The sequence below is a fragment of the Nanorana parkeri genome, unplaced genomic scaffold (assembly GCF_000935625.1).
Source record: "Nanorana parkeri isolate BGI_ZX_2015 unplaced genomic scaffold, ASM93562v1 scaffold49, whole genome shotgun sequence".
Lineage (NCBI taxonomy): Eukaryota > Metazoa > Chordata > Amphibia > Anura > Dicroglossidae > Nanorana > Nanorana parkeri.
In genome coordinates, this window is record NW_017306317.1 from 454,742 (window position 1) to 472,619 (window position 17,878).

Sequence of the window (17,878 nt, forward strand, 5' to 3'; positions counted from 1 at the left end):
ACCCGTCCACTGTCACCCTCTCTATGCACCCTCCCACACTGCCACCCACTCTGTGCACCCACCCACATTGCCCAACCACTCTGCACCCTCCCACTGTCACCCTCTCTGTGCACCCACCCACATTGCCCACCTACTCTGTGCACCCGCCCACTGTCACCCTCTCTGTGCACCCACACTGCCACCCACTCTGTGCAACACACCCACATTGCAATCCACTCTGTGCAACCACACTGCCAACCACCCACATTGCCCACCCACTCTGTGTACCCACCCACTCCGCCACCCACACTGCTCATACTGTGCACCCACTTTGTAACCCTACTTTTCCCAGCTTCACTGGTGTAACTGTTTTTTTTAGTTGTATTTACACTGCCAAACCAGAGAAATTAGGAAAAGTGCGTTATATTGCACTGTGTAATCCTTCTGTGGTGTGGCAGTGTAATTATAACTTAAAATAACATTGCCACACCAGTGAAGCCGGGGAAAGTGGGGTTACAAATGATAAACCCCAGTGGTATTTTAAGTTATAATTTTAACCCCCCTTGTGTAATTGTAAATCCCATTTTCCCAGCTTATTTGGTGGCACTGTTAAAGAATTAGGCTTCGTTACACATGACGTTCTGGCATTCCTGCAGCAGAAACATACAGATTCTTGCGACAGGAATGTCAGGTGTCCCACTTAGATGTGGCTGCTGTACCCACTGAAGTTAACCTCCCTGGCGGTCTGATTATTTCAGGTATTTTTTCAATTTTTTCCCCTTTTTTCCCTTTTTTTTTAATTTTAAAATTTCCCGCCAGTTCCGCCCCCCTGCGACGCAGATGCTCGCAGGGGTTACCGCTTTTGGTAATGAAAATTAACCCAGAGCCACACTCAGGATTACCACCAGGGAGGTTAATGACCAGGTGATAGCGGCCATATCTGCAAGCGGCAGTCCGCACGTAAGTACGTGATATGATTAAATTGCAGTTTTGAATAGATCACTGTCTCTGGACGTACGTATCCTGCATTCAGGGACAGCGATCTATTGTGAACTGCATTTAATCACATATAATAATATCATATGCTGTAGTTCAGGCACCAGAGGGGGGTGCGGGTTGGGGGGGCCCTCTACAAATTTTTGCTATGGGGCCCTGTGGTTTCTAGTTACGCCCCTGACTAGGACTGCACTGTACATATTGAAATCAGTGTATGACCAGCTAGATTCGGAATCACATGAGCAAATGTATGCATACGTACCATATCCCTGCTCTTCTTCATTTGTTTTAATAAATCCTGCCGATTCACTTTTTAGGAAACATGAAACACCTGCTGCACACAAAGCCAATGTGCATGAACCCTCAAACTGATATCTGCTTTGTAGGGAATTGTGAAAAGATAATATAAAGCAAGATCTCAGGCTGTTATACTAGTAGAATTGTGTAATACATATAATCATTTTAACAAATAAATTACTGAACTAAATAATATTTGTCTAGAATTTCATTCTGCGCACTTATCATTACTTGTGCGTGATTGATGATCTGATTCTGTATAGATTTGTGAGACATTGCAACCAACTCAAAAATTATTTTTATGTTAATAAACTACTTATGTGGGTAATTGACAAATATGGACAAATTGGATTGACAAATGGAAAAAACAGTCTTATTTGGATGGCAAAAACAGTAAATGTAGGTCAATTACATGCCCAGGTTTATATGTAGGAGAGAACTTTTGATTGATAGACTTTTGTTTGATGGATTCTTCAGTGCACAGTTTTGTTGTACAACTTAAAGTAGAACTGTGGACCAAATTATAGGCATTGAAATACACTGCCTGGCCAGAAAAAAAAAAAAGTCACACACTGTCATATTTCATTGGATTACCTTTAGCTTTGAATATGCAATGCATTCGTTATGGCATCGTTTTGACAAGCCTTATGCAATGTCACAACATTTATTTTCTTCCAGAGTTGCATTAATTTTTCACCAAGATCTTGTAGTGATAATGAGAGATTCAGACCACTGCATAAAGTCTTCTTTAGCACATCCCAAAGACTCTCAATGGAGTTAAGGTCTGGACTCATGTGAAAATGATGTCTCATGCTCCCTAAACCACTCTTTCATAATTTGAGCATGATGAGTCCTGGCATTGTCATTTTGGAATGCGCCCATGCCATCCGGGAAGAAAAAATCCATTGATGGAAAAACCTGGTCATTCAGTATATTCAGGTAGGCAGCTGACCTAATTTTTTGGGGATATAATGTTGCTGAACCCAGAACTGATAAACTGAAGCAGCCCCATATCATAACACTGCCGATAATCATCCAGATGGTGACTTTTCTTTTTTGGCCAGGCAGTGTGTATGCATATTCTTAAGCAGTGGTGAATACACTTTAAAACAAGCCCTTTCAGATAAATGTAGCTGCAAAGGCGATACTGATCATTATGAAAATAGAAATTTGATTTGAGATATAATTGGAAGTGGTAGGTAAGTGTGGAAAGAACATGGTTTGTCAAACAAAGAGTTGGTACAGAAGGATCAGTAATAAAGTATGAGCAATACTGTGAAGTACAAAAGTTTACAGCTGCATGTGTACTGATGACATTAGAGATAACATGAGCAGTAAGCTAGAAAAGGTCTGAGATCCTTGGAAGCTACCAACAGCCATTAGTTATCAATTTAAAGCAGAACTGTGACTAGGCTATGGACATTTAAAGATTTACAAGTTATTAATTTAAAAAATGGTTAGTATAAGCCCTCACTGACCTTAGTAGCTGCAGACCCTGTAAATCAATTCATTCTCTTCCTAGGCACTTGCTGTTCATTTATTCTAGGTATTAGAAGGCTGACAGGTTTCCTAGTCACTACTGGAGGGGGGTAGCAGAATGAAATGAGAGTCTGAGCAGTGCTTTTGCTGTAATTTTGTAGGATTAATTACTCCACCGTGCCTGCAGCCACAAAGGTCAGTGAGAGCCGTTTTAAAGCTCATTTACTGGTTAGTAAGACTATATAAATGTTTTAATGTCTATAGCCTAGCCACATTTTTTTTTTAGGTCTGGGTGTACAGGGGTGATTTTGGTAGTGTGATTGTGCTGCTAAAATTGCCTATTATAGCCCGCCATTGATTGCTAGTACTTAGAGAATGATCACTGCACATGCAAAACAATGGAATGTAACTTGAAGGCACAAATAATTGCTGATCATTATGCAAGGCTTCAAAATTGTGCAAGCAATTACTACTACATGTGACTATGGGTAGTGATCCCTAGTGATTAATCATGGCAGGTGTGATCGGGCGATTTTAGTAGTTTGGTTGTGCTATTAAAAATCGCCTGTGTGTTCCCAGGCAAATAATCAAGGCTATAGCCCCCCTAACTTTACCCATTTGCATCTTAGTCACTAAGAGCTCTGCATAACATTTGGGTATATGTATGTCAGGAGGAATAGAAGACGTGTAGTAGGAATAGTACAACTGAGAAGAATTACTGACAGTTCAAGTGAACATTGTAAGTTAGCATATGTAATCAAACAATAGAATTGAAGATGAAGGTGACAATGATCATGATAAGAGTTGACAGCTACTGACACTAGTGAGCAATGGCATTTAGCAAGTGCACTGTCTTTCACTGGCTGTGATGAATGATGTTGATCATAATGTGATGCTGAGTGGGAGAAGCCTCCAGTGCACCGTGACATTTATGTCATGGAGAGCAGCACCAAGAGGAATAATCCAAATCAAGTGTATCTTGTTTAAAGCTAGATTGAAGTAACTATTGTGCTTATCTAATACTTATATGAATTATCTGATGACATAACCGCTCCTGATTAGAGTTAGAAAAGGTGGGGAGCTTACACAGGGGAAGATAGAATGGCTTGCAGCACAACCTGGGGCATCTCGGCGAAAGTGACCACAAACAAATGTTGGCTGAAACCTTCAAAAATTTCCAAATATCCACATTATAGCTGAACACCAGTCAGATATAATACATCCCTAAATTACATTTTTTTAATGCAAGCTGTATAAATAACTGAATATGAGTTTGTATCAGCCTCTTGCAGTCCAATGAACAGCAGAGCTATGACTGGGGGACAGAGAAGCAATACAAGATGCCACTTGGCTGTGCTGCAGTGAAATAAGTGTACGGGGGCGGAGGAGGAGGGGTGGACAGAGTGATCAATCAGAGCTTATCAATGTGTTACTTCACCTTTCATTATGCAGTCAGAAACTGTGGCAGAAAAAAAGAAATCAGGTCTTCTGCCCTGCCAGCCAAGGTCATGCTGCATGGCAGAGATGTATTATCTCAGATCTGGATGGAGATATATACAAACCCCTTGACAAGTAAAACATCTCCCTTTTTTCTGTATTACATCTGTTTATGTACCTGTTTGCTGGGAATTCAACTTTAAGCAAACGAATGCAATCAATTTTCTTATTTCTGATGACTAGTGGTAAGTCTGGCACTGTCTGTGGGAGTACAGAGGTTGTTCTCACCCTTATGATAAGCCAGATCTGTGTGAACTGTTACTGTGAAAAGATGAATACAGCAGAAGCTTTGCATCTGCTATTCATAGTAGAGGAAATACATATATAGTTATGTACATAATCTGTTCAGACATCATGTTTATGTGCTATTGCTATGTTCTCTTTAATCATAGTTCTATTCAATATCAATGGGTTCTAAACACTTTGCAAAAGCATATGGAATCATACTGAAGTATAAATAATAGATGCACATTTCCTATGTTTGTCTCTGCATTAATAAGCCATTAGTCCAAGATTGTAACGTTTGACAAATTCAGTTTACTTCTTACATCCAGTCAAATTCAACTCATCAGTAATGTTTTTGAAGGGTTTATCACCACCTAATCATTTGGTTTCTGAAGTGCTTCTTCCATCAGGAAAAAAATGTCATATGCTCTGAACACTTTTGGATGTTCTGTTTCTACAAAAAAAAAGGAAATACAGGTGCAATTCATTTTGAAAAATGTCATCCATTTCCTGAAAATGTTCTAAGCATGTTCCCTGTATTTCCTCCATAATAAAGGGGTTATTTTTTACTACAGGTATTTATATAGCGCCGACAATTTATGGAGTGCTTTACAAACTGTAAATTTACAGCAGTCCCTGTCCTCTAGAAGCTTACAATTGAAGGTCCCTCTATCTCACATGCATACATACATGCACAGTAGTGGCAGTTTAGACAGGAGCCAATTATCCTATCAGCATGTCTTTGGAGTGTGGGAGGAACCCCACGCAAGCACAGGGAGAACATGCAAACTCCATGCAGATAGTGTTGTGACTGGGATTCCAACCAGGGACCCCCAGTGCAGAAGTGCTAACCACTAAGCAATAGCCGATCAGAAGGAGGTCAGAAGCAGATTAAAAGAATCTTAGATCAAATGCAGGCTGAATGCACTTGAAAGCATTCTGCTTAATGCTTTTGAACCAATGCGTTATATTATTTGTTATTATTTATACAAAATGCATATTTTGGTAATAAACCTTTACAAACAATAAACATCCATGACAAATACCTTATTACTCTGTGACTGACTCCATCTAAGTAAATGTCCAAATGGAGCAATACAGAGCATAGTTTGGAAGGGGGAGGAGGCGTTGAGTCACTTCTCTGGCACATTACGTTGTGTGGATAATTTGAGCTTCAGCTATTGTGTTTTATAAACAAAAGGATATTTTTTCAGCACAGCAATTCAGGAAAGCTTGGTAAACATGGGAAGAGGAACTCAGTGCTACATCTGCTTCTTGTCATAGGTGACAACCCTTTGTTCTTGTCTCCCAATTGTCCTTCTGGCGTGTCATCCAGCCACAGGGGATTCCTAAGGAGACCACTATTGGCCATTTCAACACACATTTTGAAGGCATTGTCCACTGTAGTCACCATCAGAAAACCCTCCCTGGTAAATGCCATCACTGGAGCACATGCAAATAGACACAAAGCAGCTGCAAAAAGGCTGCAGAAGAACAGAAGCACTGGTGTATAACAAAGGATGAAAAAAGAGAACATATTTTTTTTTTTTTTTTTAAAGGGTATGTCATTTAGCTAGCGTTTATAGCTGCTCTAAGTAGAACATCACCTATTGGTGTAATTTATTTGCAACAAGTCTGTTGATTGTTGAGATGATAGCAGGAAATTTTCCCTGCTACATCAAATTCAGTGCCACCCATGAATGTGGAAATGTGTTGGTAAAACTTGTCGATTGTGGTATTATCTAACGTGGTTTTATGGTTTTGTCAAATTCGGCAAAATGTAGTCAAATACCCAAATATTGTTGGGCAGCACAGTGGCTCAGTGATTAGCACTTCTCCCTTGCAGCACAGGGGGACCCTGGTTCATATCTTGGTCCGGACACTATCTGCAAGGAGTTTGAATGTTCTCCACGTGCTTACGTGCGTTTCCCTCCACACTCCAAACACATGCTGGAAAGTGGATTGCTGTTATCTAAATTGGCCCTGTACGCAATAGGGACATTCAATTGTAATCTCCTTGACAGCAGGAACTAATGTGAGTGTGCAGTACATAAAGCACTGTGTAAAATGTTGGTGCTATATAAATACCTATAATAAATATACCTTGCATTCTAGGATTAATTTACCTTAGGTGTGGTAACTTTAGACACTGTATGCAGGCAAGTTTTTGACATTGCTGTTTTGTGGCCAATTTGAGTATACATGCAGCAATTTAGTAATGTTCACTTTCCAAAGTGTAGTATGTTTATTATATAATGTGCAGTAGACCATAGCAGCCTGTTACATGTTTAGTTTATTGCTTCAGATCAGTGAATGTGACACTTGCATTGGCTGCTGTGGTTTAATGCAGTTGAATAAACCTGTCAAATGTTTGTCCACATTCGGAAACCGAAAGATTTCTCTATTATTTTAAATCCTCAAAGTTACTGACCTAGCTAAATTAGAGATGACAAATAACCATTTATTCAATTTTTATTTCATGTATATTTATTTTTCAATTAAAATGAAGAACATTACCAGTCAGTGTTTAATTAAAAACATTATTAATGGGTTCTATGGTTCATCCATATTCTAGGAGTATAATATGATATAGACATTTTGCACTTTTATATCTGGGATGCGGCGTACGATTGGAAAGTGCTGATGTGAAACGGAGGAACAGACATATATTAGATGAAATCCTATCCCTGCTGTCCATATATTGATTGTCTCTTTGTTTTAGACTTTGTGAAATAATTGTTTCTGCTATTGTTGCAAAAAAAAAAGAGACACCATGTTGAAAAAAAACTTTGATGTGTCCAGTAGCAGTGTGGGATCTGAAAATAATTGATTATGCACACAAGCTCAGCTTGAATGGGGTGGGGTAAAGAGACATACTCTACAAAAGATTGCGACCTTTGCTGCAGCTGTACTAGTCAATGTACAGGACAAATATAACAGAATTATAAGATTGTTGTTTACATTTTAGCATTTTAGCAATCTGGTGCAAAAAATAAAAACTGTTAAAAAAAAGAGGACCATCTTAATAAATCACCAAATATGTTTATGAACAAACCATGATGGTTAAGTCAGATATAAACAACACATTCATACATTATAAGTTACACATTCCATGTGTTTTTTTTAATGTAAGCACAGTGTAAATACCTGACTTGGTATCGGTCTCTTGCAATCCCTGTACATCAGAACTCTAAAACTGGGAGGAAGAAGTAGCACAGGGAGGTAATCAAGTGTGCTTCAGTACAAGGGACTGTGTGCTGCTTCTCCTTTTACTGTTCAACCACAGGGTGGGGAAGAGGAGGGGACCTGTTAGTAAAAGGAAAACTGCAACAGGGGAAGATCAGGTCCCATTCCCTGCCAGGCAAAGCTGTGTAACTCTAAGGACTGGATACCTTAATTTTAAATAATTGCATTAACACCATGTGTTTCCTGCATGTTGAAATTTACTAACATTTATTGGAAATGTATTTGTACCTATTGTAATACAATTATTGAAAAATACTTTTGTGTCACTTACAATAACAAGCTAGATTGCTATCTTTTGCATTTTCTTTACTCTAGAAAATTATTTGCTGTGGCCTCTAAGGTACATACATTTGAAGTGAATCTGTTACAAATGTAGAACCTTCCTGCAAAGCAGCTATTCTCTTAAAGGCTGCACACTAAGCTTTGTGGCAGATTCACATTCATTGATCTGCATAATGCAAATATCTGTGTGTACATTAACAGAGTTATTCACAAAAGGGTGAAGAGTTTAAAAGTGAACAATCTAGGACAACATAGCTGATTTGAAATAATTCTCCAATTCAGCTCACTTTCCAGTTCAGCTATGTTGTCCTAGATTGTTCCCTTCTCTTGCCTTCTCCAAACACTTCACCCTTTTGTGAATAACCCTGTAAATGTTGTTTCCTTGAGTTATAAGGCGTTATAAGCAGTGGTGAATGAATCTTAGCAAATCAGTGGCCCTGATGAGAGAACTCTAACATTTGGTCATCTGGATATTTCAAATCTACCCAGCATATAAGGACAAGCTAAGAGGTTAACCTCCAAGTTCAGCTTTCTATGATGTAATATATCTAATAAAAAAGTACTGTAATTTAGGGCTGTGCAAATTAACGATTAGTTTCTCGATTAATCGTTAATCTTTTTGATCGATTACAATTTTGTTGATCGCTAATGAAAATACTCACCTCTCCGCCGGCTTCCGGGAGTCCCGTCGGAGATCCGGTGACGTCACGGACATCGACGTCACCGGAGTCCTCCCCTATTCCCCAAGTGGCTCCGTCGGCTAACGAAGTGAAGGGGGGAGGAGTCCGGTGACGTTGATGTCCCTAAGTGGCTCCGTCGGCTAACGAAGGGAAGGGGGGAGGAGTCCGGTGACGTCGATGTCCCCAAGTGGCTCCGTCGGCTAACGAAGGGAAGGGGGGAGGAGGTTAGGGGAACCACTGTACCTGCTCTGGCAACACTCCTCTCCTGTTATACCAATGGTACCTCAACCACTCAACCAGTGAATAACATAGAGTATGTGTCTCTTTGTTATACGCAAGGATACTGAGGGGATGAGCTGTGTAGTCGAAAAATATATGTGAGTGTCACCGGCATAGAGGATTGGAAGTCATGTGAGGTTATCAGCTGACCAAGGGAGGAAGTGTAGATTGAGAAGAGAAGGTGTCCAAGGACAGAGCCTTGGGGGACCCCTGCAGATAGAGGAAGAGGAATCGAACAGCGACTGCACCTGATCATATTCTGGGGTCTTTACCCACGTATGTGTAAATGTTTTTGGAAAGTTGATATACTGTATGTTTTTCATAAATATTCACTCCAGGAGAGTTATTTATTATATTTGAGGACTTATCGGTATATATCATTTAATGACTCTTTCCACAGCCGGGAGTAGGTCCATGCACAGGTGTACATTGTTTTGACATCATATACATTAATTGATGAAAAATGTTTTTGATTAATCGAACACGTAAATTTTAATCAGTAACAGCCCTACTGTAATTTCTTATTAGGTGTTCCCTTAATAAATCCTTATAGGGTATATTGTATCATAGGGTGCTGAAAAAAAACACCTCAAAATCCCGTTTTCTTACTATTTAAATAAAAGAGGAATACTTTTTGGTTTGGGGAAAATAGCCCACACTTTAGGATAAAGCATATTCTTTCTGTATGATATGAATGTGAACAGTAAGGAGTCACTTTTAAGTACCCAAGATAGAATAAGCTGGCACTCCTATTGCCCAAAGTGGACCAAATACTAATGTGAGGCCTTAGTCATAGCTCAAACTTTGACTAAGGCCTCAATGGCTGAAACACATTAGCATCCTGTCTGTGTCTGGATTTATATGCCTCTTTAAGACAACAAACTATTGATACAGATCTTCAGTGGTGTGCCAATTTTTTCTATCCTGGATGTTTCTTGGTGGGATAACTGGAGCCCTGCTATTGCATTGGCATTCTGCTAGCTGCAAACAGTCTAGGAGATAGAGCACACTTACTTTCTATGCATTTAATTGTGTTCCTGTTAAATACCCTCAGAATGTATCTGATTGCACAGCAGAGTGTATAGGTGATCCTTGGTGAATATCTGTTTGGCTCTGCACAGCTTGGCTCAATATTCTTAGGTTCCAGGCTTGGATAAACACATTTTCTGATGAAGGTTACTCGTATTATGATAATATGCAGTTGAAAAATTCTACAAAAAAAAAGGTGCGAGCATAAATACCAATACTGCATTGTTTTTCTTCCAGTTACACTCAGACCAGGACAGCGGAGATGGATCACTGAAATACATTTTGTCTGGAGATGGAGCGGGGGATGTATTTATAATCAATGAAAATACTGGCGACATCCAAGCAACAAAACGCCTGGATAGAGAAGAAAAGTCATCATATATATTACGTGCTCAAGCTGTGAACATAAAAACAGGGAGACCTGTTGAACCTGAGTCTGAGTTTGTCATCAAGATCCATGACATTAATGATAATGAGCCAAAATTTACTAGGGATGTATACACTGCCACTGTCCCAGAGATGTCTGAAGTGGGTAAGTGTGACTAGCATCATGAGAAATATGTATAATAAACATGTGTCTGGCAAAACGTATAATTTCTAAGCTTATACATATTGTCTGATCATTTCAATACGCCATACGCAATAGATCGCATGGTTAGGGGAATCCCCTGTACCTGCTCTGGCAACACTCCTCTCCTGTTATACCAATGGTACCTCAACCACTCAACCAGTGAATAACATAGAGTATGTGTCTCTTTGTTATACGCAAGGATACTGAGGGGATGAGCTGTGTAGTTGAAAAATATATGTGAGTGTCAGCGGCATAGAGGATTGGAAGCCATGTGAGGTTATCAGCTGACCAAGGGAGTAAGTGTAGATTGAGAAGAGAAGGTGTCCAAGGACAGAGCCTTGGGGGACCCCTGCAGATAGAGGAAGAGGAGTGGAGGAGTTAAATTTGTAGGTGACACTAAAAGAGTGCTTAGATAGGTAGGAGGAGGACCATGAGAGAGCAAAGACTTGTAGGCCAAGCGAGTGGAGTTTTTTGAGGAGCAGTGGGTGGTTAACTGTGTCAAAAGCAGCAGAAAGGTCTAATAGCAAGAGTAAGGAGTAGTGGCCATTGTTTTTAGCACTTAGTAAGTCATTAGTGAGTTTTAGGAGGGCGGTTTAAGTGGAGTGTTAGGGGCAAAAGCTGGAGTGTAAGGAGTCGAGGAGATTGTTATCAGTGAGGTGACGGTTCAGTCGGTTGTATATTAGGCGTTTTAGGGTTTTGGAGGTGAATGAGAGTAAGGAAATTGGTGTGAGATTGTTAAGGTTGGTGGGGTCCAGTGAGGGTTTATTGGGATGACCAGAGCATGTTTTAGAGGGGAGGGAAAGATGGCAGTAGAGAGGGAAAGATAAAAAATGTGAGTAAGAGAGTGTAGGATAGAGCAAGAAGGGGACCGAAGGTGTGGTGACGGAACAGGCTCCAGGGGGCAAGGAGTGAGGCGAGTGCCAGTGTTTTGTAACCTTTTCTGTAGTGACAGGGTCAAAAGGGGAAAGTAACAAGTGTGATGGTGGATCTGGTATGTTAATAGGGGAAGGTGACTGGACAGTGGAAATCTCATCCGGAATTGCATCTATTTTATTTTTCTAAATGAATGGCAAGGTCCTGTGCAGTGAATTAATTAGTGGGCGGAGGCGGTGGGGGACATATTAGAGAGTTAAAAGTAGAAAAGAGTTGACGAGGTCTGGATGAGAGTGTATTAATGAAAGTGACAAGATAAATCTGCTTGGCAGTGCCGAGGGAGGAATTATATTTTAGGAGGGCAACTTTATACAGTGTGAAGTCTTGCAGGTACCTAGTTTTACACCACATCGCTTGTGCAGCTATGTCTTTTAAGACTTCTGGTTTCTTCTGTTTGCCATGGTTGTAGTGGTCGCAGCTTAAGTCTGCACATGGTGAGAGGAGCCAAGGTGTCTAGGGAGGATGAGAGCGAACTGTTGAAGACAGAAGTAGCCAGGACAGGGCAGGGGTAAGATTTTGTCATAGAGGTAGTCAGTAGCAGAGTAGAGGAGAGAAGGGTTGAAGTGGCGAAGGTTTCTGCGGGTAACTGTGTGATGTTTAGGGGGATACAGGGCGTGCTTGTAATGTATCCTATCAAACATTCCATATTCTTCTGTATTATAACCTGTGCTGTGGAGATCTGATAGAGAAGGGCACAGAGAGTCTAATAGATTCCTGTTGCATTCCATTGCATTGAATACCCGAACAGCGACTGCACCTGATCACATTTGCATCTGATCATATTCTGGGCTCTTTACCCACGTATGTGTAAATGTTTTCGGAAAGTTGATATACTGTATGTTTTTCATAAATATTCACTCCAGGAGAGTTATTTATTATATTTGAGGACTTATCGGTATATATCATTTAATGACTCTTTCCACAGCCGGGAGTAGGTCCATGCACAGGTGTACATTGTTTTGACATCATATAGGGGTATATGTGCTCATATGTATTACATAGCTTGTTTTTATTTGATGTGGTATTCAGTGATTCAGGCAGCGCCTGGCAGTAATAAGGGCATTTTTGTGTTTTTAAGGGGTTATAGATTTTGTCTAGACATGTGATGTGTAATAAGGTCATACATTTATTTTCCATGTAGATGTGGTTATTTCAGGGAACACCAAGACTTTTAGAGTGATAGAGAGAACCTCTAAAAACAATGTTTCTTTATCTTACTTAGATACATCATGCACTCTAGAAGGATTGGTGCTGATATATATTTATTTCAGGATTATTAGTCATTACTAAGTGTGATCCTTTCAAATCATCTTTGGTTTCCCCCTTTTTTATTTATCTATGTCTAGATATGCAGTTTTTCACCAGCAATAAGTGCTTGTAAACCTAAGAACATTGCTAGGCATGCTTGTAATTTATCCTTAATAAAATAAGTGTAGAAAATTAGAACATCATCTACAACTGCAGGGATGAAAATTCTGGAAAACTAGAAATTGAGTGCTGCTGCAAGAAAACAAATGTGCATTTGTGGCCTCTGCTGATGGTTGATTTCAATATATATATCTTTATATGGAATAGGCCCAGATGCTATGCTTACCCCTGCTCACAACATATATCAGCAGATGACCTGGACATGGAACCACAGTCTGTTTCCAGACAGGTAGCACTCTGATTCTACTTCAAAGCCCTAAGGTGAATTTGTCTCAAAGCAGGCTTTCAAGTTGAGGGCTTTTCTATTAGGGCACGCAAAGCCAAGCAGCCCAACTAGCTAGCCCACCCGAGTGCCATGTGCCTTAGCATTGGCTAAGTATCCTGGGTTGGGTCACCTGCCTATCAGAGGTATATAAATAGGTATATGAATAGCACATAGCATGGGGATGGCAAGGGAAACTGTAAGAAAGAAGCTGTATTGAAGTCTTGTTATAATTTTATCACAACCTGACTCTTAACTTTAAAGTCCATTTCTACCTCTGTAAGTGAATAGCATTTATTGTGGTAATGTAGAGGTGCGGTGATGATGTATACATGTGCACATTTTCAGGACTCACATTGCTGGCTTTTTTCATGAATGTTTTATTAGGCCTAAAGCCTAAAAATGCAAAATTGTCTCCACAGGAAATTCAATCTGACACCAGAGTTGGATTGTAAAGCAGGCTGTAAACAGGTCCCGCCTCCCTGTGATTCTGTGTAATATGGCCACTAAACACCAGATTTTTCTTTGCACACAATACACTGTCCTGGGGGGTTGCCACTATGAATATTAATGAATGGGGGGTGAAGAGCTCAAAGATAATTCAATTATAATTTACACAGAGCACAGAGGTGGCCATTTCCAGGAGAATGCGAAGAGGAAAGATAACAAAAAACAACATGTTTCTGTGTTCATATACAGCAACTGAATATGTCTGCTTCATGTACACTTGGTGTACATTGCTGGTATATGTTTTTTTCTTTAAATACCTCCGCAAAGGTGGAAAGGATCTTTAAGCCTCTTAAGCAGGCAAGCAATTACCTAAGGAGGAAATTGCATTTTTTGGGGGGAGTTCTGTACATGCAGAATGCCACCAGTGTTGTCCCAATGGCAAGAAAGCCATATTTTCAATGTAAAAAAGAATCATAGCTATGTGCAGATTGAAATGGAAAGATAATTTTTATAAAGCCCAACTCCAAGTCAGGATAGATTTAAGACATAATACCTGTTGAGTTTTTATTGCTAGGAAGTAGTTTGTATTTCCACTAGGTGATGTGGAAATGGTGGCACTGTGAAGTGACTAACAGTGCAGGGCCACTTCAGACTGAAACTGAAGAGAGATAAGAACAGAAGTACCACCCCAAAGTGTTGAAATACAGAACACGTTTGTTCCAGTAAAAGGTTCAAGCAAACTCTATGTGGGGGTCATGTTAGGGGCTCAAGGGCATCTTCTTCATCAGGGCTTGATGTATTTGGGGAATATTTACAGGGTTATTATAAACACCTTGTAGGCTTGCTCATCAGCAGCTGGTTGTTGCAGCAGCTGCTGAATAACATGCCTGCAATGTGTTTATAATAACCTTGTTAATCATATACTTTCAGTTGCTGTAAAGCAGGGGTGGGGAACCTCCGGCCCTTTAGCTGTGGTGAAATTACAAATCCCATGAGGCATTGCAAGATTCTCACAGATATGACTCCCAGAGACAGATGCATCATGGGATTTGTAGTTTCACCACAGCTGGAGGGCCAGAGGTTCCCCACCCCTGCGGTAAAGGAAAGATTCACCTCAATGTCTGCCCCTGACAGCATTAGTCACCAGGACAGAAAAACACAGCACAAGACTTTTAACCTTACAGAACGCGTGGTGCAGTCTGTGTCCCCATTGGATGTCGCAACAAAAATTCAGGGGAACTCTATCCAATTGTGTCATAGACTGCAGTAAAAAAAACTGGCAGGGGTTTCCTTCCCTACTCTGTCCAAAAATGTAAAAGTAGAGTTTTGACTGGAGTTGGGCTTTAACAGTATTGTGTGTAGCAAATATATATGTTTTAGCAATTGCATTTTAACAACAGTGGATATACCTTTCTATTAATCAGTTGTCAAGGACAGATGTTTTGACCTAAAAAGTTCATAGAAACAAATACTGAATTCATTTAATTGAAAGTAATTTTTTTTGTGTTTATGGCAAAAAAGATAAAATGTAACAAAACAAAGTAACCATAGTAAAACATAAATATGTGTTATATAAATGCAAAGGGTATAGGAGACATTGCTTGAGGAAAATACATTCCAAAGAACTAAAATAATCATTTTAACTATAATTAATGAGAGAATGGGAAACTCATTCTAGAATGTTTACGTTTGCCTCTTGGTCAGAAACATTGTTTGAACACAGCAATTAAGGACAGAAACAAACTGAAAAATAGAAACATCACAAGTAAAAAAAAATCACAACTGTTACAAGCCAGTATAATGAAGCATGTAATCAAGATTAAAAGGAAACAGCAATTTGTACAAAGAAATAATGTTTTAATATGCTGATAAAGGTGTACAAAAGCAAGGCTTTTTACAACTGTATCTGCTCTTATGATGACAGTTGTTATAATGTAGCAGCACAGATGAACAATGGTGAAACCTAGTTCCACATATCAGATCCGTTGATCTTCCAGACTGCAGCATAGAAAGAAGAGTAGATAATTAGTTCTCATTAGGGCTGGCTTTGTAGACAGAGATAATAACCCAAGTGCACATAAGTGTCTGTTCGTCGTTTTTCTTCTGACTCAGTGGTCATGTAGGCATACTATAGGCTTTGAACCATTTAATGTAACTGTTTTTTTTTTGGGTTGGTAAATTCCAGAAGGCCTTTTAAAAAACAGACGCTGATGTTAGTTAACTATAGTATTTAAATCGCTAATAATTAGTGAATATGTCTAGAATGACACTCAATAACAAGAATCATTTTTGGGGGAAAAAAATGTATATACAAAGATAATGATTTATACAAATAAATATCTTGGTGAAAATAGATGTGCAATGTATTCATCTAGACAGCTTAATAGCAGTGTTTTAAATGAAAAGTTGGCATGTTTTTGTAAGGTCCTTAGGATTTGCTTGACTCTTTTTTTCCCTTAAACAAACAGATTCTCCTTTAATAAAATGGAATCTTTTGAAATGTACCCCATGCTCAGTGTGGATGAATTAGAAGGGCATTGTATAGTAAGTTAACTGTATTAGCTGTGACAGTAAATGTATAAAGCTATTTCAGAGTTGTCCCTCATCATACGTTAGCTTTCCAAATAAAGCAGGGCTGCTCTGGAGCCACAGATAAATATGTAGACATTCATGTCTGCTTTTGCATACTCTGTATGTCCTGTTGTGTGCAACAGCGCTAAAGTAATACATTTAATGAAACGCGTTTTCTGCATCACATGAATGAAAAGCATTTCATAATTATCTGTGCATTACCCTACTTTTCACCATATGTCACTGTATTCATTCATTATCTGATTGACATATTTAACCTTGCACATTAGAAATACAGGAAATGGCACATATCTGAAAGAGGGACATTTTCCTGTTGATAAAAAGGGATTGGTATTTTCATATTGAAGATTAGAACGATACACTAGAGTATAATGAGCGCTAGTGTAAAGAAGTTTGTATCTACAGTATTCAAGGGAATTATGTACAAAGACATTTTTAACGGGAATGTGTCATGCAACTTCCTGACTCTGGATAGTAAATGAACCACAGATTCTCATATAAAAATATTTTTTTTTTAACTAGGCTGGAAGTTCTAATTCAGTGAAATATGTTCTCAAGGAGGTGATAAGTCAGACAGCTTTTTCTCCATGTGAAATCTTCCTTCTTTGAAAGTAACAGTTAGAAGAAAGAATAAAATAAATTCTAGGGATTTATGACTGTGGATAAAGGGCTAGGGTTTCACTTTTCATTGTAATGCGGCTTGGACAGCTCTCTGTTGAGATATGCAGATCTGACGACTGCTGTACATCTGTGTTTAGAATGCAAAGATTAATCCAAAAAGTAATTATTATGTAGCACGCTCTTTCTGGCAAGTCATTTGTAATCTGTATTACTTATTTAACACAACATTCCGGGGGTTCATTAGTTTATTATATAGAGCACTATTCATTTTCTAGCACTTCAGTTGCTCAACAAAATAGAGGACATCTCATGGGCGTTAAGCTGCTTGCAAGTACACGAGGCCATCAATGGCTAGAAAACACTTTTTAATTGTAGAATAAATCCATTATTTTGCATAACTGTAATGCAATTGTTGCAACTTTTGACCACAGTGCCTGCTTGTCTATTTAAAGTGACATTAAAGGCAAACGTTTTTTTCCCTCCCCCCCATGTAAATGTTAGCACTTACCTTAAATGATGTCTCTTTTTCCGATCTTCCTCTTCTTTCCCCATGTTTTCATGTGTCCCTCCAGCGGTGTGACGTCACTCCGATCCAGCGCGGACTGCCATGTCTCTCCGATCCAGCGGTGTCTGCAGGCGGGTGCACGAGTCCATGGACTTACCTTGCGTCTCTGCTCGTCCCCCGGCCAAGAATCGGAACTGCGCATGCGCCCGCCCCAAGATCCTTTGCGGCCGTACGAGCAGTTCCTGATTCTCGGCGCGGGAACGAGCGGCGATAACGAGGTAAGTTTCAAATGATTTTAAGCGTTATTTTTTTTTTTTTTACACTTCTTGCCTATATCTACTGCATGCTAGCAGTAGATATAGGCAAAAACAACCGGAGGGTTTAGAACCCCTTTAAAGATGGATTCTTATCCCAGCTTGTCAGCACAGTCAAGAAAGCAAACTCAATGCATCTTCTTTGTGCAGCAATTGTGGTTACAGGAAGAAAGGAAGGAATGTATATATAGATATCGATATATATCTATATAT

General features: G+C 39.5%; 1 protein-coding gene across 3 annotated transcripts in view; it reads left to right on the forward strand.

Moving 5' to 3' along the window:
- LOC108802189 (cadherin-6-like) overlaps positions 1-17,878 on the forward strand; it is a 203,350-nt gene that overhangs the window by 73,000 nt on the left and 112,472 nt on the right. For all 3 annotated transcript variants that reach the window (XM_018574067.1, XM_018574061.1, XM_018574076.1), the window contains exon 2: positions 10,227-10,521. In XM_018574067.1, coding sequence (XP_018429569.1) covers positions 10,227-10,521 — 295 coding nt within the window. The remainder of the gene's footprint in view (positions 1-10,226; positions 10,522-17,878) is intronic.